Source organism: Perca fluviatilis, chromosome 16 (assembly GCF_010015445.1).
Source record: "Perca fluviatilis chromosome 16, GENO_Pfluv_1.0, whole genome shotgun sequence".
Classification (NCBI taxonomy): Eukaryota; Metazoa; Chordata; class Actinopteri; order Perciformes; family Percidae; genus Perca; species Perca fluviatilis.
Window position 1 is genome coordinate 27,556,092 of NC_053127.1, and position 20,456 is coordinate 27,576,547.

The 20,456-nt window shown below is 44.6% G+C and overlaps 1 protein-coding gene across 4 annotated transcripts in view; it reads right to left on the reverse strand.

Moving 5' to 3' along the window:
* fam222ba (family with sequence similarity 222 member Ba) overlaps positions 1–20,456 on the reverse strand; it is a 31,925-nt gene that overhangs the window by 7,177 nt on the left and 4,292 nt on the right. For all 4 annotated transcript variants that reach the window (XM_039777421.1, XM_039777419.1, XM_039777422.1 and 1 more), the window contains exon 2: positions 3,702–3,829. In XM_039777421.1, the coding sequence (XP_039633355.1) occupies positions 3,702–3,783 (82 nt within the window). In that variant the 5' untranslated portion in view covers positions 3,784–3,829. The remainder of the gene's footprint in view (positions 1–3,701; positions 3,830–20,456) is intronic.

Genomic DNA, 20,456 nt, shown 5'->3' on the forward strand with positions numbered 1-20,456 from the left:
GAAATATAGCTTTCACACGCATTTAGATTGAGAAGTATAGGAAGAAAATCTCCAGCGAGCATGTAACTGTGCACAGTTATTTCGTTGCCACTGGCACTTGTGTAATGAGTTTTATACTTAAGTTGTAAGACTCCGGCAAGTAGCAAAGAAAGCAATGTCAATGTCTGGAAACTGACCAATCCATTAAATTGGAAAAGGGATTATACATTGTTAACAAAGCCTAGGCAGGCATTTTGAGAATAAATATAAATAAATAAATAAAAAGCAAATCAGAATGAAGGGTTTAACAGAACTGCTGTAAAATGTGTAGCGAAAACGGTAGATTGCAGTTTAGCATTGTTTTCGCCCAAACAGTGGATAGAATCGACCTCTTGCTGTTAGTTTAAGGGTTCTGGCAGCTGTTGATTATGGGTTCTAGTAAGCAAGTGTAGCGTATTAGCATTTCAACCTCAACCTGAAACCTGGATTAGTTGAACAGCTTTAAGTATCAAGGGAGGGTTAATTAGAATATGAGTGAAGTTTGTAGGCGGCTGCTGGTGGCTGCGAGCATATCATCTCTCAGATCTCCAACTAAGCACATTCCCAAGGAGGGAACAGGGGAAAGAGGCCAGTCTGGCCATGCGTTAATTACCCCGCTGCTAGCTAGCTAGCTGGAACACAAGTGCACAGTCAGCAGGCACTAATTAGGGTTTCTTTTATTCAAACTACTGTTTTTATTGAACAAGGTTTAAGCAGCAGGGGGCAGGGGCTCATGCTGCTGTAAAATGCAATTTTCACACAGGCGCAGGAAATTAGGTCTGAAGCTTCGGCATCAAATTAGACATGTGAATTTGGTTTCCAAACGAGGCCGCCTCCTTACATTTTAAAGAGGAGGGCTTCCCATGCCGATAGATCAAGACCGCGAGACCTTTGAAAAAAAAAAATGTAAATATTATAATTAGAAGGAAAAAAAGGTGGTTGCTTTTTGATCTGCGATGTGAAAATCAGCCAAGTGGCCCAGCTGTACATACACGGTTTGTTCTGCCTGGGAGAACTAATGACCAAGGACCACTTGGTGGTACTTGAGACATCCTGCCTGGAGGATGAGCAGTTTTCTTTGTGACCCACTGTCTCTTTGCGTACCTAATCTATTCCTCCGACAGCCTTTACATTTCACAGGCCACCATCTCTTAACAGTCGATCCCTGATGATAAATAGCGCAGCTGATCTGGCCTTGCCTCTGACGGCAACCTGAAAGCTCCTTACTTTTAAATGACTCTCCTGTGCACAGATCCACCTGCAGGAGAGGAGGCAGTGCACGGCAAGCCTGACGATCTTTTTGTGAAGATAGAGGAAGAAAAGGGGCAAGGACAAGTTTCTGTAACATAAGACTCAGCATTAGAGTGCACTGAGTAGCTAAAAGGATAACGCTCAAGCATAGACAAATGGGAACACAAATTGGAGTTATTTATGTAAACCCTCCATCTGAGCCTTTTTTTGTGTGTGCAAACTTGTCAGAGTATTGAATAAAGATTTCAAGTGACAACTATAGTCTATGAATTTCACCTAAAAAGCAGCCAAGCACACATCTCATGATGTTAAGCTATCAAATTATCCTCCATGCTGGGTAAACAACTCTGCAGAGACAAGGAGTCCTGTGAACAGCCAGGAGGGAGATGGCAGAGTGTGAGAGTTGAGGCCTGCTTTTAGCTGTGTGTGTCAGCGTTCAGGGAACACGAAACACAACCAGGTGGCCCAAACTGTGGACATCCAGAAGGTGATCTACAGGGGCTGGATAGTATGCAGCAAGAGAGGCGACTTTTTCCTACGGCACTTTGATATATAAAAAAAAAAAAAAAAAAAATTCAGTCTAAAATGAAAAACAGCCCCACGACTTTTGATGCAACACCCAGTCTCGGAGCAGATGAAAAGGAAAAGCATCATAAGAGAATGACGAGGAGAAAAAAAATATATAAATTAGATTGAAATTACACTTCTAGGATCGTTCATGCTGTGGGGAAGCGCGCTCCATCACCAAAATGGATTACAGCGTTGGGCAGAAAAACAAATTGAACTCCAGTTGCGCCTCATGCTCTGATGTGTCTTACTGTGTCACATAAAGGAAGAGCAGAGAAACGGTGAAGCTGATGGCTGCACTGTGTCACCAGCCTGCCTGAGTGAGGCAACAGACGTTGGCACTTAGCAGACTCCCTCACACTTGCCGATCTCCTGGGGGTTGGCTGATTACTGTGATTCTGAAATTACAGTCTTGATGAGCTGGAGCATTTTACAAAAAAGAAAAAAAAAAAAAACTGCTGCAGAAATGGGTCATGCAGGAGCTGAGTTTCCACTCTGAGAGAAACAGGCAGGAGGAAAAGGAGACTTTATGATCAAATAAATAAAGCTGACCAACTAGAAAGGCCATAATCAATGTCTGGGAAGTGACTAATCTTTTGGGTATATATATAAAAACCTTGCTGTTGGAGAAACAAAGAAAAACTGATGGTATAGTATATGTAGGCATCATTGAGACCACACATGCATTATTACAAAATGTAAATGTACATTTGAATGTATCTAAAAAGTAGGGCTGGGACGATATGCTTTTGTCCGGATTCGATTCTTTCACGATACATGGGTGCCGAGTCGATTTTGTATTCTAGAAGTATTGCAATTCGATAGTATCGAGTATTGCGATTTTCTTTTCCTTCTTTAACAAAAACAAAAGTTTTATATCATGAGACATTTCTAAAAACTATTTTCTAAGAAGAATGAACATCACATGTCAGTCAGTCAGACATTTCTTTCATTTGTAAAGAAGAACATGAATTTTGGCTGGAAACAGATATGATGTAGTCGCTGTCGGCGGCACCGTATAAACAGAACATATTTAGGTAAATCGTTGGTTAAAAAAAAAAAAAAAAAAAAGATTCATAAAAAATATTGATTCTAGGGAAAAGAATTGATTTTAAGAATAGTCCAAATAAATCACGATACATATGATTTGATTTCCCCCCTCCCCACCCATTCTAAAAAGTGATAAATGATCATTACACTTTTAACACTGTTGCATTTCCATTCATCCGTTTGTCATACATTAATCACGAGAGCCAGTAAGATGCTGCCCCTCACACTGTAAACAGTCCAAGTTTGTCAGCAGTTAAGTTGTGAAATTCAAACACATTGAATTAACTGGGCCAGCTCTGACTAGTCCGCTGTTAAACCGGGGCAGCAGATTGCTTCTTAAATTCACTCTCATTACAAGATCATCAGGGCAAAACCACTCAGCCGCAATCCATCTGCCAGTCTGACAGTGACTGACTCTCCCTGATGGCGAAAAGTATCCGAGATGGTCAGATCTCAGACATGGATGTGGTGATAGAGTTTTAGTACGCACACAGGACCGCACTGTTGTGGCAGACAGATCTTTTGGTGGGGGGGAGCGATGGAGCGATGAGAGAGGGAAGGGGACAGTTCTCTGTTCATCAGCAAATTAATGGCGCAGTTCATCCTAATTTCCCCTGAAGACAGATTTATGGTCCTTGAACACAATTTTTTTTTTTTCCTCTCTTTTTGGTTTTAACACAGAACTGCAGAAGAGAATCAGGCCAGGGTTGGCATGGACATCAGACGTGGGGCAGGCAGCAGGATTGTAACAGCTTGGTTTGTTGTGTGGGATGGTGGTGGTAGTTAATCGTGTGTGTGTGTCCCGAGATACTTACATTTCTGATGTCCAGTGTTCATCTGCGTGTGGGGGAGAAGCTGAAGGGGGAGGTCACCTGGCCCTGGCAGACAGGCCAGCATTTCACACAGACACTAATGCAACATGGGACACACACTTCTCCTCACACTGCAGGGAGAAAGGGAGAGAGAGAGAGAGAGAGAGAGAGAGAGGTCAGCAGTCAGACATAACTGCAAGGCAGCACATGGTGCGTGGTGATACAGTGGCTGGGTTCAGACTAATGCATAGAACTCTTTGGCCGATCCCCGGAGGCACAGGGCTGAGGGAGACATAGTTACCTTTTCAATTAGAAACTGATTCACACCTGGAGCATCAGGTAAGGTGACATTTGATGCCAATAACAACTTCAATTAAACATCAAACAGCTGAAGTAAAAACGGGCAGACTGGGCCTGAGGGACTGGCAGCTTTTAAATCGACTCAGTCCCTCCTCCAACTCGCCCTGCATGTTAGTCAGCTAGTTGGACCCTGCTACCTGCGTTTTACCTCTCCGCCTCTACCAGACCGTGGCGGGGGAAATTAATGACTCCTGTACAATCCAAAAGAACATACTCGAGAGGCCCAGCCGCTGACAAGTTAGTGAGTCTCTGATCGATACCGAAGTCCTCCAGACCTCAAAGAGGCCTTTATTTTGGGGACATTAAGCAATGGAGCTGGCGCAGGATGTGGTGAAAAGAAATGAATAAACAGGACTACAGCCCCAATAAATGCCTGCCACTTTGTGCAATAACCTGATGTAATAGAGAGCGGGAAAATGTTTGCCATGCTCCACTTGGCTTACCGCTGTATTCAAAAACACCACAGATGCTTGCTTAATCAGCACTGAAGAACAGTCAGGGAGCAAATTAAGTCTACAGAGTCCGTGGCCTCCCCTTTTGCTGTGTGGCATCAGAAGAGGGCGGCAAGTGTGCACTGACAAACAGCGCCTATGAGAGAGGCAATTACCCACAGAACAACCTTGGCATGCCTGTCTGCCGCAGGGTGATGGCTTAAAAGTGTCTTCCCCCCCCTGCAGGGAGAAGAGACAAGTGGAGGAAAGAGTGACAAAGCGAGAGAGAAAGGTGGAAAGAGAGAAAGACGGGTGGCGGGTTTGAGGGTGGTGGGGTGGGGGAGCTCAACCTGCTATAAAAAAAGCAGGAGCTCTAAAAAGGTCAGGAAGACAGCTCATTTAAATCCTCCCAGCGAGAGGAGAAAAAAAACAAGCCTTAATGAAGCTGCCAGTTCTACACAGATACCTGAGAGCGTTGCACCTTGGGGCGCTGCAGGGGTAGGGCGGCAGGGGAAGGGAGGAAATGGGTAGAGAGAGGGGAAGACTGGTGGGTGGGTGGTGAGGCTGCAGTCTTGCCACAGATCTGATAAGGATTTGGGGGTGTTTTGTGCAGTTGATGCTGCGTCACCCTTTCTGTTGCCCAGCCTCCCACCACTCGCATCCCACCCCCCCACCCTTTCCCCTGCTTTCTGATTTACAGCCTGGACCGCCATATGGCAGCAATCCCTGCCCTCGATTCAACATGTCACCATGCATTAACTTTAATTGGCCTGATATGTTATTCTTTTCCCTCTGCCTTGGAAGGATTTTAGGTACATAGCGCCTTCATGTCAGCAGGCAAGATTTCCAGCTCTGTCTCATTTATCAGGGTGCCAAGATTTCATACAAAGATTACAGCAATCTCTTTGACAAGAGGCAGGTTTGGGGTGGAGAAAAACTAAATATCAAATGGTGGCAAGAGACTGAAATGATGGGGTGAAAGAAAAGAAACCGCAGCATGAACTGTCAGTGCATTTGTTATAAGAACACACATCAACGCACTACAGGCAAAAAAACCAAAACCCCCCCCCCCCCCCCCTTCCCCCCCCCCCCCCCCCCCCCCCCCCGAAAGCCAAGAAAGCTATGCAGGTGCCCCTCCCCCCCCCCCCCCCCCCCCCTTTTTTGCAAGCGCGCGGAAGGGAGGAGGCAAAGGTCAGCCTATGGTAATGCCCCAGCTGACAATCTGCTTTACAGAGCAGGAGGAGATGAAACCCAACAGACAGAAGCCGGACGTCTACTGACTCGCCTCTTAGCACCGCTGCCACGGCGACTTCAAATATACATCACACGCCAAACAACTGGTGCTTTCTACAAAAGGCACCCGCCCCCACAAAGGCTTTTTTTCTATATTTCTATCAGGAGCAGGAGGAGTACACCTGATAGATTGTCAAGTCCAGACAGGGACTGAACTTGCTAGAGTTGGAGGTGCTTCTCCTCAGGTCGTAATCGGCACGTGACCGGCTCGGCTGGTGGCTTCAGCTGAGTCCTAATTACCCTCTGGTGACCATGCAGTGGGTTTAGCCTGGTCTTGGCTAGGGCTTGTCTCTCCAGCCATCCACACATCCAGGCAAATAGGTGTCTACCCTAATGGCTTAGTAGCCTTCGTGACAGAGAGACACAGCCCCTCCTGTCCTGAGTGGAAACAGAGTTGCGCCTGTGAAGGCCAGGCCGAGCCAGCTGGGCAGGCTTTTGGTGGAGTATAGCCAGGCGTCTCACACTATCAGCCCCGTGCAGACAGACACGACAGGGTTCTCAGAGTATTAGGGGGGCCCCCGTGACTCGGCAAGTCTCCACCAGCTACTTATAGAACCGTAATAAAAGTGTGCGAATAACTGTGTGGCTTTCATTATAGACAAATAAAGGCGAGCAGACAAAGCAGGACTTGAGCAAGTGATGTGCATGGCTTGTGTTATGTGTCAAATTGCTCCCATAAAAGCTGACCTATATATTTTATTTTCATTCTGTGGTGGGGAAGGAGAAAATAAAGCCATCTGAAAGTAAAAAGAGTTAAAAGAAGGGAAGGAGGTTACAGGACAGACGGAAGCCGTTTAGACCAGCTGACTACATTTTACGTCAAATCTTTTGATCAATATCCTTCTCATCAACTATCTGCATTTGTTTGAAATTTGGGAATTGCATCAGGCTAATTGCATAGGAAATCATCTATTAAAATACCCACCAGCAGTAACGCATGAGGAAACGCGAGGATTGTGCACCAAAAATAAGCTCATTAGAAGAGACACGTACAACAATATTGGAGGAGAAAAACAATAAACGGGGAAAAAAAAAAAAAACAAGGTGAGAAACCAGTTTGGTTGCTGGTTGAATATTAACAGCTTTTCTGTACCAATTAAAAACAAAAAGCAATTAGTAGAACCAAGACACCATGTTGTACATTGCTTGTGCTAACGGCTGAAGGAAAGGAGAGTGGAGGAGAAAGCAGGCTGCTGTTATTCTAATTGCATGTTTACCCCCAGGTTATGGGTCTGAAATAGAGCCAAGAACAAATGTTGCAGGAGAAATTTAATGCAACTTCACTGTGTTGATTCTCTCAGGGACAGAGAGAGTGAAATTACTTTTCTTTGCAAGCCAAGTCTCTGAATAGGAGGTAAAGAAAGAAAAAAGGAGCAGGAAATAGAGAATAGCTTTTTACCCTTGAATACCAAGCCAGAGTGTTCTGTCAAAAGAAAGGGGGGTGAAAAAAGCCTTGGCTCTTGAGCACATTAGGAAGAAATGACCCATCGGCACGGTCTTCATTAGCCCATCAGGCTTTTACAAACAACAGAGGTAAAAAAGGATTTCTGATGCTAGCAGAGGGCCACGGGCATGTTAGGCTTTGTCAGGCTGGTTCACAGCCTCACACAATGGATCCTGATGACCCCAGCACATCCCGAGGCGTTTGGGACAGGCGGTTTGCTCTTTCAGTCAGCAGAGACCCCCTCATCAACCCGGACTGTTATCTCACACCAAAAGCGAAAGGGCGAGAGAGTGGGAGGCGGTCAGGATGGTGAGAGTAAGGCGAAAACAACCAGAAGACGACCAACCCAAACTTAAACTCGCACACAAATTGAGAGTCTGTAAAATAGTGGTTTCCCAGTTGCTAGTCAGTGGGTGTAGGACATACAACTGTCAAACAAGGAAACTGCTGCAGTAGTGTGGGAGAGAGGAAGACAGCTACTTGAATCTACTCTTCTTTAGAGGGAGGGAGGGGTCTGCGAAACAACTTGGAGGCTGTATGCTCAGCAACTAACTGATGAAAAAGTGACAGTTCCCTGAGGTGAGATGGTGGATATGGAGCGGAGAGAGACAGCATGCTCCTGGAATAATGCATAGACCACAGCTGGATTGGCTAAATCTTTGCATAAGTGTCAGATACGGAAAGTTGGATTCCACACTGAAAAACGCTCCTGCCCTTAGAGGAGCTGAGTAGCATGAAACTAAGAAAAGGAAACGCATTTCCAAGATACCTAGGGCCTCTTCTTTTTAGAGCGACCTCATACATCCACTCTTGTCTTTACATCAGTGGATTGAAGCCTCTTGGATGATGTCCACTGCTCCTCACGGTGGAGAAGATGGCAGTAATGGCGGCGAGGTGAGAGGATGAGAAGATATAGGGCAGTAAGTGTCCTGGCTATCTTCATCAGAGCTATGTAACGGCCATTACCCGTCCCCCCACATCAGTGCTGCAGGGACATCCAGCCAAGGTCCATTCTCCAACTCAGGGTCAGTTTCACTAACAGCCACTTAAGCCTACTTGCCTACCCGAAGAGCTCTACAAATGTGGAAGGTAGAGCTAAGTGTGCTCAGTCATGTCAAGCCTGGCCAAGGTCAGACGAGCAGACAGAAAGGGCTGGCAGCGCCGCAGGCATTGCGTCATGAATGCCAAAATGCCGGGGCCCCTGGCTGTGCCGTTTGACAGACATGTTTACACCTGATAGAAAATGCAGTGTGGATGGCCTGCCAAAACAGAGGGGATCCAAAGTGAGGGGTGCCAGCCTAGTTATTTATTTATCTGCTGCAAATCCATCCAGAGTGCAGCCAGAAGCTGGGCATGCCTCAGTGAGGAGTAAGCCAGCCTACTCTCAGACATGACAGTCTTAAACCACTTGAGGGAGAGAGAGAGAGAGAGAAAAAAAAAAAAAAAAAAAAAAAAAAAAAAAAAAAAAAAGATCTGACATGTAGTAAAAGAAAAGGAAAGCAAAGAACTCATGAAGCAGCTTTCAAGATTGGATTTGATTTACTCACATTTGCTCTTAAAACATCTCACAGTAATCAATGATTAGCGCACAAAATGAGTCAAATTAATCAGAGCTTATTCTAAAATCCTGAGACTGGGCCTGTTTTTACTCAGCATTGCAATTAAAAACACTGACTAGGTAGTTGGACTTGGAAGCAAATGTCAACAAAGTGAGTCTGTAGCTCAACGAAATGCTAACATCAGCAAGCTAACATATACCTCACAATAACAGTGCTACCATGCCAATGTTGCACTTTGGCTCAAATCTGTTGTTTTTAAATGTGCTTTATAAATAAAGTTGGATTGGAATGTTTAGCAGGTTTGCCATGTTCACCATTCTAGTTTAGCGTGTAAGCATGCTAACATTTGCTAATTAGCAGCACAGCAGAGGCTGAGAGGAGTGCCATTACCTTTGCAGGTATCCGATCATAAACCAAAATATTTGGCAGATTCAAATTGGGACCCAATGATGGTGCTACTAATAATTTCTGTACCAAATGTCAGTGAAACTGCTGGTGACGCTAGAGCGAGTCAGGGAATCATTAGGACACATCAATATCTGAACAAAAGTTTGTGCCAATCTATCAAGTAAATGTTTAAATATTTCACCGGATAAGAGAAACGTTTACCCGCAATTGGTGCTAGAGGGAAAAATCAAGAGATCACCAAAATCTACATGAATGCCTGTGCAAAATTTCTTGACAAAATAGGTGTTGAGATATTTGGACCAAAGTGGTGGACTGAGCAACGATGGTCCTGTGAGTGCCGCAAGCTGACTCACTAGCCTAGGACCTCAAAGTTCCTTTGTACTCAACACAAAACGTCAGTAAATACAAGTCTTGAATCCAAAGCTTCTTTTGACTGTTTACTTATGAATTTCAAAACATAAAAGTATAACAAACTTAGGATCTTTACTTTTCTTACAAATTAACTGTGGTTCTGTGTAGGTCAAAAGACTGTGTTGCTCCAAAGTCCAGTGGCTTCTGGCTGTTTCGCACGGTTCTATTTCTTTTATACTAAATCTAACAGCCAATCACATTATTCTAGCTCACTGGTCAACTGTGTACATAGCAATTTCTTCGTTCCATTTGCAACACAGGTTTTCTCAGATCTTACAAAATAAACTCAAAATATTATCACTTCCATAGAAATGGCTTCAACAGGTCCAAAGGACCAACATTGCCGTCCCTAGAGCCACACTACACTAGCTTGGTGTACTGGATGTGCAAGACGACAACAGTGGAGAAACACTGAGAAGCACAGGAATGCAAGCAAACACCATGGATAAGATTCTGTTCCCTCTGGAGAAACTTCAGCCTTCTGCCATCAGATCACACAACTCCGAGACGTCGCTCACACATATGAGCGCAACACTGCTCCCTTTCATCTCCTCGGTGGTGCCGCCGCATCGGTGTTATCTTCACATATCCCCATATCACACCAGACAACAATGTGCTGAGTCACATGCTGCTGTGTCAGATGCCAGACTGTGGGGTTGGGTACAGGACTAGGATGGCATGGTTAGAACAACACAGACATACAGATACCAGGCTACCGTTAATCTACTATCTGGGTATGTGCAGCGATAGATTGTCAGACTTTAGGCAGCTGGTTTTTCAAGTTGCTTGCTTGTGTGAACGCTTAGTTATAAAATCGCATAGTTGTGGAACAGGCAGGGTGAAACTTAAACAAACAGATGAGCCTGCGTTGAACTGATCTACTGCAGATTTATAACGTACAAAAGAACATGAACTACATGTCCTGCCCTGTAAACAAAAATGACAAGAGCCTTGTTCTTCTGACAACCAATTTAAAGCTGGAAATACACTGTGGCTAAGAGTAAATAATGCAATTAGCCTTCTACATTTAATTCCTTTCAGGTCTGAAATAGAAATGAGCCCAGTTGCCCAACAGAGGTTTAAAAGCAGACTTCTTGTCCTAACTATTTGACTGTAAGTCGGCCAGGCCTTTTCCCTGGTTAGTTAGTGGGAAATAACTCAGCGTGCTGAGAGCTAGAGCGCGGCAGCATTGTTCCAGCTGGCGGAAAAAGGGGGAAATGAAGATGGAGTGGTTTGATTTCATTTGTTAGCAGGTGCATCCATTTTGTGTTCTTCCCCACACCCACCTCGCCTCTCTCAGTCAAAGCGCTTATCAGAAATTGGACACCCCAGTGACAAATTGAGCCTGCGATTAAAGGGAGAAAGGGGAAAGCTTTGTTAAGTGCTGCTGATTGGGATCCCAGGCTGCCCTCACACATCAGGTGTGTGTGTGTTTGCTTGGTACAGAGCCAATAGCAGAGCTGACACCACCACCTCCTCTTCTCTCATTTTCCCCTCTCTCCAGGTGTTCCCACGGCTTACATTTCTGCTCAGAGTACTCAGCAAACAAAACCAAATCAATGCAGCTGCTCCCCCATCACACACACACACACACACACACACACACACACACACACGCTCACGCACGCACGCATGCACGCACACACACACACAGGAAATTCCACAGGCAAACCATATACACCAGTGATTTTTTTTTTTCCCCTGCAGGAATAATGACCTTCTCTGGTATTTCCAGTGTCTTCTTATCGACATGTACGCTGTGTTTAACAGAGAAAAAAAGTTAAGCATGTGTGTGTTTGTCACACCCAGACCCATATTATTGACCCAGCACTAACCAGCCCTGGCCTGTTTGCCAGCGCAGCTAGGCTGATTTAAGAGGGGGGTCAGAGCAGCTCTGCTAGGCAGAACTGTGCAAGCGCTGACTCTCACAAATCATCCTAAAAGGGCTTAACGCACAAAAACAGCTTCCAGTGTTACACAGGCCTGCTGTGAGAGATTTATCCACTTTGCCATTACACTAACTGGCCTCTCTCCCATATGAGCTGCTGCATATATACCAATTCTCACACACACAAAAGAAAAAAAAACCTAATTAGACTTTATGCCTTGTCCAACTCTGCAGGAAGACTCACTCAAAAAATTCAACCTTTTATTATTCTGCATTAAAAACATCTTGTTTACCATTAGTCTTCTTATTTATTGCTGACACGCTGCTTAGCCTACATGCTGTTGGTTTAAACACCTTCATGTCTTAACTCGGACTTGTGACATATAATGAAAGTGTGAGCGGTGTCTACATCTGTAAAATGACCATCAATTTTAAGAATTTAGATACTGTAATAACTCTGGGATACTTGATCATTCATGAACACTGATGAATTTAAGTAAACCAGCTTCATCTTTAACTGTGTGTTATTTTATGTACAGTTGAATGGGTTATTGTTAGTTAATGACACTTCTGTGGCATTAGTTTTCTAATTTTATGCATAACGGTTTAATGCAGGCCCAAGGAAAAGATTAAGAGAATTAAGAGAATTAAGAATTGAGAGAAGAGTGGATTACTGAGATGCAGGTCTGGTGGGTGTTTGCTCTGAACTGGTGTGATCCACAGAAATGGTGGAAATGCATATACTTAAATATATATCTATTCTGCTGCCGCCACACAAGTCAAAAACAAATACCTACTCGCCGATTCCAAACCCTGCTGTGTACATGTTCGATAAAAGCTGATCGTTCTCCATCCTGTGTCTACGCGAGGTTGGTAAGGTCAGCTGCCTCCATGGCAGCTCTGACATTCAGTCTGGCCTCCAGCAAAACCAAACAAGTCCCCCTCGCACCTACAGACCAGCCATAAGAGACATCTTTTTCCAACCCGACAGGGCTGTGTGAGATGCGCTCCTTTTCCCCTCGGCGAAACACACAAGACATTTGTGGTCTCTCCTTCATCTCCGCCCCCCCAGTTCTTTTCCCCCAGCAGACACTGGCTCAGGGCACTGGGCAGCCAGCTGGGGACTCTGTGGAGAGCCAGGCAAACACAGGCCCGGCATGGCAAACATCGCACCTCTGTGCCTGCATGGGAACATCTGGCCCTCCCAGGCTCGCAGGGCCCTCCGTCTGTCTGCCTGTCGGACTATGAGCCTACACATACTGTTGGTGTGTACTGGTGTTGTCATGGCACAACGATTTTTACTCCTACACAGGTACTGGTTTAATATACAAAATCAACTACAATACCAAAGCAAACAAGCCAAATGTCACACAACAACCTCAGCGCTATTCATGATTATGCAATTACTGATTTAGCAGCTCATTAGCACTGAAATTTTGGGATGTCAAAACTATTTAGGTTTTATCCATATTTTGCCCATGACCCCAGTTATGACAACCAGTTTAGGTGGATTGAGATTAAATTCAGAATTCCACAATGGCTGGATATTTAACCTCAATATGTCTAGACACAGACCAAAAAGTGTTTATTTTGCAAATGAGTATCGAAAACTGTCAAATACCGAAAGCTAGCATCAAATGCCTGGTCAGATTTGTTATCTTGGTTACTTATTCTTTGATCAAATAGTTCATGGTTAAATATCAACGAAAGATTAGCTTAAAATATTCAATCTCTTCTTCTGGCCTGTACCAGTGAGATAGAGTCATATGAGTAATAGTTAGCCCAGATGATAAAACTCCTTTTCCTATCGCTCACTCACTCTTGCTTTCTTGCATCATGCCTGCTCATACAGATCTCCTGCGGCCGTCCAATGATTCAAGACTGATGAGGCATGCTCAAAGGTCTACGCCATTGAGCACAGCATTAATGCACCCAGCAGCAAATTTTTTGCCATCGACCCTCGTTCCCTGCAATAAGGACAGAGCCATCAATCAGGCCGAGATAGCAGACACCCGACACGGGCTGATGAAGTAGGGGACTTTGGAGCTAATGACAAATGGATCGCTCAGACATGGCCACAGTCTTCTACGACAGTCCGCCGAGAACACTTGACCTTTAGCAAAAATCCTGAGCCACTTTTTGCCAACACTCTGCAATGCAAAAATGGAGAATATGCAAACTGCTGTTGCTTTTAAGAAAGTGTGGTTATTGTGTTAGAACTCCTGGGTCCGGCTGAGAGTCTCAGCCCCGTCACTCTCAGAGCCGCTGCTGCCCGGCCCAGACCTCCTCTGTTCTCACACCAAAGCTCTGGGAGTGACCTTCAGGAGGCCTGCTGGTCCTGCTAATTGGGGTCTCTACAGAGCACAGCAATCCCCACACATACATACACTCCACTGGAGGAGGGGACTAGGGAAAAGGGAAACGGGGGAAGAGATAGCAGGGGCCTGTGTTATTTGCTTGGTGGGAAACAGACACAAAAAATGGAAACCTGGGCTTAAAAACTGAACTTTGAAATACAGAATCAAACTTGGGCTGCACTGAAGGGAAACCAGTAAGATAACCTAAGAGTCCTTTGTAACATGGATGCTGAATATATATAGGGCTGGTCTACAACATTGACCAAAACTTATTCCTCCGATATCAAAATCTATCACAAGTTCTCCATAATTCCAAACATAAGATTTCACAATGTTAAGAAAATACCACTATATGATTAACGTTAGAAGATAAATACTCGCTATTGATGGATTGAACATACCTCACCGCAGTCACAACAGCCGGCCAACACTCCAAAATTCAAAAGGTATTCAGTAATAACAAATAAGCCAGAGAAAAGCAGCTATTTCTCACAGTTAAGAAGCTGCAACTAGTTTGTTTTGTGCAACTTGAACAAATAATCAGTTATTAAAATAGTAGCTGGCTATTTTTCTGTTGATCTACAGCCTAACCTCACCGCAGTTACAACAGCTGAGCAGAGGTTTTTGCGAATGTGACATTAAGATTCAAAGATAGCATCGCCAGAAGCAACAAAGTGCTGTGGGTTAAAACAGTGGTAGAACAAAGTAGCAAATCAAATAAATGTAAACGTCATAGTAACTATTACTGCACAATACTAGTGCTGGGCGGTATACTGATTCACACCGAATACCGGTGTATATTTTTGTTATGATAGGAATTTTTTAATATACCGCCATACTGGTGTATTTGATTACAACGTTCGGAGCGCTACGCAGCGCCGCGTGACACTGTTTCAGATGGGACCCTTTTCAATGTTGCACTTCTAAAACACGCATGGTGCGACTGCGAGGCGCGTTGAGGGTAAACAGTAGTGCTCTGGTGTTACGTTACGGTGAAGATGGATAGGATAGACATTGAAAGTTCTGAAATCGAAGCTGCAGAACTAGTAGAACATGATGACACAGAATAACTTGTTGTGTCTGTTTGGAGTTTTTTTGGTTTCAAAAAAATCCAACGTCGACCAAACAACCATTTTATGCAAGTGTTGTCGTGTCGGGCTAAAGTTGTCGCGAGCAATTTGCTCCACCACCGTAGCCGCAAGCACGTCTTGGAATATCAAGAACGTATGAAGTTAAGGTCAGCGCCCTCCACATCAGCAGGTAACACAAGGGAAAGCAAAAGAAAAGTCGAGCCAAATGTCACTTCAAGACGTGTTCGCTAGAGGAACTCCCTACGACAGAAAAAGCAAACTGTGGATCGAGATCACAAACTATCACTGTCCACCTAGCCAAAGCCATGGTCCCGCTTAATACAGTCGAAAAAGAAGGCTTCGCTCGGCCGTGCTAACGTTAAGACCTGTCACCTCAAGCATGCAGCGGAGCAACCCAATGAACGCAATAACAATCCACCTCCGGTCCCGCTACAGACCGTCGAGAAAGACGGGTTACGAGCAATGATTAAAACACTGGATTTAAGATGTCTTGCCGAAATACTTCCGCCAAACCACTAACGTTATTAACACCGAAGCAACCTGACAGCGGGGCTACGCCCACTTTTCTACAACAACCTGACGTTACCTGTGGTCAAGGTAGTGCTTAAAACAGCAATCTCACAACTACTTTGTTTTGTAAAGGAAGCACGTTAAAGTTGTTACGTGTATTTATTTAATTTAAGTGCATTTTACTACTTTGTATTTTGCACAATAAAAAAATAATTTAGATTCTGTAATTGTTTCATGCATTCTCCTTCATATAACATTATTGTATAATGTTGTAATAAAGGAAAACCTTTAGTAATCAAAACGTTTAGTAAACATGACGACATTGAAACGTTTTTTTTTTTATATTCTGACAGTAGTGAATACTGACAGTAAAATAAGCCACTATAAACCAGTCAAGCAAAAGAAAAGAAAAACCGTGATATACCGTGAAACCGCCAGAATCTTAAAAAAATACTGTGATGCTAATTTTTGGTCATACTGCCCAGCACTATACAATACCAAGTAATATTAGTGAGTGAACAAGAATTGAAAATAAAACATCTAACTTGGGGAAGAAATAGAATGGTATTTGAAAAAGTAAAAGGGCACCACAAAGAGGATCACAGGTTTCTAAAAGGGAACGTGGGTCGGGCAGGTGGGTGCTCTGCTCTCAGGAACACGGAGGAGACAATGACACAGGTAATTTAGAGCAGGCTCAGCCAGGCTGCACCTGTGCACTTGGAGCTTGCCAACACATCATCATATCAGGGCCATTTCCTATCAGTGTGACCAGCACTTGAATAAAAAGGGGAAGAAAATGTACAGGAAGTCATCCTGCAGAAAAGGTTCAGAAAAGCCTTTATTGTTGAGGGGCTTGGTTTTTAAGAATGCGTTAAAGGGCAAAATACACACTTTTCTGAAGGAATTTAAGGACATGAAGTGAACATGGTGCCCATTTTAAAAGTAGGTGTGTGATAGATCCCGTGAATGAGACTTTGAGCAAGGGTGGCCATGAATAGAAAGGTCTGCATTTAATTTGCTAATCCATCATTCCAATTGTACTGCGCAACAAAGGGAGAGAAGAGTGGTGGGGCATTCAGAGGCAATGGAGCATGCTGAGGGGTGCGTGTGTGGTTCTCCATGGAGCCAGAGAGGCCGTGGCCCTTGGCCCTAAAAGCCCAGCCAGCGCTGGGGAGAATGGGCTCTGATGAGCTCAACGCAGGCAAGACTAATCCCTCCGTGTCCAAAGAATTGTTTAACTATGTTTGACTGATTAACCCAAACCTCTCGATTGCGCTTACAATCTATTTGCTCAATCAAGCCTCCTGCACTCATCATGCTGCAGTGTGTGGGTGGTGATGGTGAGGGAGAGAAAGAAAAAGAGAAAGAATGAGACAGAGAGAGAGACACAAAGGGGGCTGCAAAACAATCCATTTGGAGGGAGCACACGGAAGTCAAAAGGACAGCTTTTTGGTTCTACTTGCAATTCTCCAAATGCACATAGCACATGAGTTCCTGCGAACCAGCTGTTGCTAACATTGAAAGGTCAGAGAACTCTTGCCTTGAAAGATTTCACGTAGAAAGTCAGCCGCCGCGTGTTGGCATACCGCACTGGCGTGCTGGTTCTTTCACAAGCTTCATGGGAAAAGGAAATTTAAAAAGGCACTCTCCCCTGCGTGGAAAAAGAGGTTGCCAGGAAGATTAACCCAGCTTCCTTTTATAGCCTCTGACAAGAGGTTAAATCACACATTACACTGCCTGAAATGTCTCCTAGTAATTAGATCAAGAATATTACTCTCTCTTCTTCCCCTTGCAGACTGCAGCTGATCAAAGCCTAATGATGGTGTCAGTGCCATTGGCAGTGCTGGCTGGGTAAATCTCCCCATCGGGATGGCAATCTGTCAGGGCCGCAAGGCTCGCTAAACAGCACAGGACAAGAGTACAATGGCGCTCGACACAAAGTAGACTAAATGAGCCGCGTCTCTCACCAACAAACTATCCATCGGGCAGTGCACCATCCAAATTCACCGTAATGATGAAATATCTCTTTGTTTTGGGTCTAGGACTGCAAACTTTACAGTATACGTACACACTCGGCTGAGATGTATACAGTGAGAGAGCTGTTGGTGACATCTGTGATTTTTATCCTAATAACCGTGAAACCCACCACCAGCGTATCCGCTGTCTTTCCATGCCAGAGCAGATCGAAGCAGCACCTGGTCCCTTGATGGGGGTGAGGGGGCTACTGGCAGCGGGCAATACCCTCGCAATGAGACCCTGGGACGTCAGATACAGAGCAAGACGAATGCTTCTCTGTCACACAGCAACATGACCTGCCTCAGGACTCTTTACACACGAGCACTTTCAAGTATGCCTTTCAAATTGCGGCCCACCCTTCTTCCTCTGCCCCCACCCCGTCTCCCTCTCTATCTCAATCACATTCTGCGGATGTTACACTACTTCAGGGGATATTTTTCTGACTAATGCAAAATGGTTGTGCAGTAGCATGATAAAAGTTGGCATTTTCCTTTTCTGATTCAATGCTTCCTTTGTAAACAACCTCGCACTTTCATGTGCGCGCACTTCCACGCGCACGCAGGTTGCAAACACGTCACACATAATGGTCAATTTCCATTATTTGCGGTCGCAAACAAAAGGGGGAAATGGCAGGAGATATGCCAATCATTTATCGTTGAAAGATGTCTGACAAAAGAGGCCCGTAAAAACTTGACAGCTTTTCTTTTTCACGTCAGTCCCCAGCACAACCGTCTCCTGAAAAAGGGGCCCCAGACAACAGACTCCTGACCCCAATCTTAACCCCATACAGGTGGCACAGTGTGAACACAGGAAGCAGAAGTGCTATTCACAAGAGGCAGGGAGAAAATGCTGTTCTCACCCAAAGACCTGCTCTCAGAGATCATTTACACAGCCACAAAGACAGCTCGATGCCAGTAAAGCGTATTCTAAGGTGCTGAAAAGCAAATCCCCTTGAACACATTAATGGTAAAGACTCGTTCTCAGTGTAGACTAAAAGCATCTGTTTAAAGGGGGTTTTGAGAGTCACGACGTTAGATAAAACTGTACAACTGTGTAGCAACACTGTATAATGCTGTGAAGGCTGTTAATCTTTGTGTGTTGGCAGAAACGTTGTGGCTCAAAGTTTAAATAGCGCCTTTTAAACCTATTAATGTGGGGGGGGGGGGGAGACACCCTCCTACTGTGTGACCAACAATCTTCATAATAAAAACCCTGTTACGATCATATCAATGCACACAAACAGTATTGTCAAGTGTGGGCTTCTAGCTCAGGAGAATAATGCGACTCCTGTCCTATTGCTGCTCAACTGAGTCCAACTACAGAGTTGAACTATGAACTGTGATTACAGCCAGCATCGCATCACCCCCCCTCCCCCCCACAGAGCGACAATTGCATCTCTGCACATTCCAGAAAAAGCAGGCAGCTGAAGACAGCAAATACACCAGAGAGGAGACATAAACAACGTAAGCTAGTTTGAGAGCTGCACCGATGTTTACTGTCTCATTAAGTGCATTTCATCCCCACTGCTTTCACAGCAGCGGCGGTATTTCGGCATGCAGTACAGAGGGGCTGCTGATGCCACAGGTCTGTGTACAGAGGGCTCAGTCACAGGCTGGAGAGACTGTTTGGACAATGTAGGTGTCAGACACACTGCCTGTCTGGAATAACGATTCAGTTCAGCCGCTACAAAACACTCTCTGGTTCCTTTATAGTGGAGGTTACATAAAAAAAAAAAAAAACTAACTTGACTGTTTTCCGAGTGTAACTGTTGAAAACCTAATAGGAATTGTTTGCCTTGTTTGACTTGGTACGTTGCAATCAGTGAGAAAGGTCTGCATTCGCTTCAAACAGGCACCGAATGACATGCCAGAGATTAGCCACTGAAGGTCACAGTCTTCGCCTATCCTTTCAGCCGCTTTTCACAACACAACCCTGGGCCCTTTTGAACAACAGGAAGAATGTCATCTGGTTACTTTTCAAGGCATGGAGATACCATTCACTGTGGCCAACAATGGCAGCAAACAGGACCAGAGGGTTAAGAGGTTATAAAAGGGCCCCATTCTAAGCGCCGCTCGATCTCCAGTACGCCGCACGCACACAGAAAAAACACACCCACACACTGAGGCCTGGAGAAGTGGTGCGAGTTGATAAACTGAGGAGGGTCATGGCAAAGTGCCGTGCATTGACCGCTCGCCTCAGCCTCCGTCCCTCCCCAGCAAAGCTCTTAACAAAGCAAGCCTCCGAGCGTTGACTGCTTTGTCAGGGCTTCACAAACACTCACTGCTTAGTCATTTCGGAGAATATAACTCCATCTTTCGGGTTATTGTGTCTTGCCAAAGGTTACAGAGTAAAAAAACAACAACAACTATGTTTTATTACCAATTTCACAGAGCTACTCTCTTGGAAAGAGAATAAAACACTGGGATTTTGACTTTCAGAATAGTCAGAGAATGTAAGATAACTAGGCTTACAGTTAGGCAATAACTGTGAAATGCAACCATGTAACATAACTGAAATTCTGGTATTGAAGAGTAACATTTCTCCAAACACTATACCCTGTGTTCAATGACAAGGCATTAACAAAAAAATGATCTGCCATTATTCAGGTTGTAAATCCTGTTCCAAACAGACTCTTAGTCTACAGCCTGAGCTGAAATCCTCAACCAATTTAGTCTCTAATGAACTCTCTGAAATATTAAAAATAAAGCCCAATTAGCCAACAGCATTTTACATCTCCCTCTATAATCCTCTGGTAGCTTAGCCTTATCTAATGTCTGCACCAACTATGGCACTTTGAGCTCACTCTCCCTCTATCCCCTCCACTTGATATCCCCTACAGCTTTACTGGTGCTTTGTTGTGGCATTCTTTCTGACCCTGCAGACCGGGTCAGACTCAGAGCCTCTCCGGTGGTGGCTAATGATGCCCGAGATATGTACAGTTGGCATGGACGTTGGAAAACTGCAGCAATAACCGCAGACATCCTAATGGC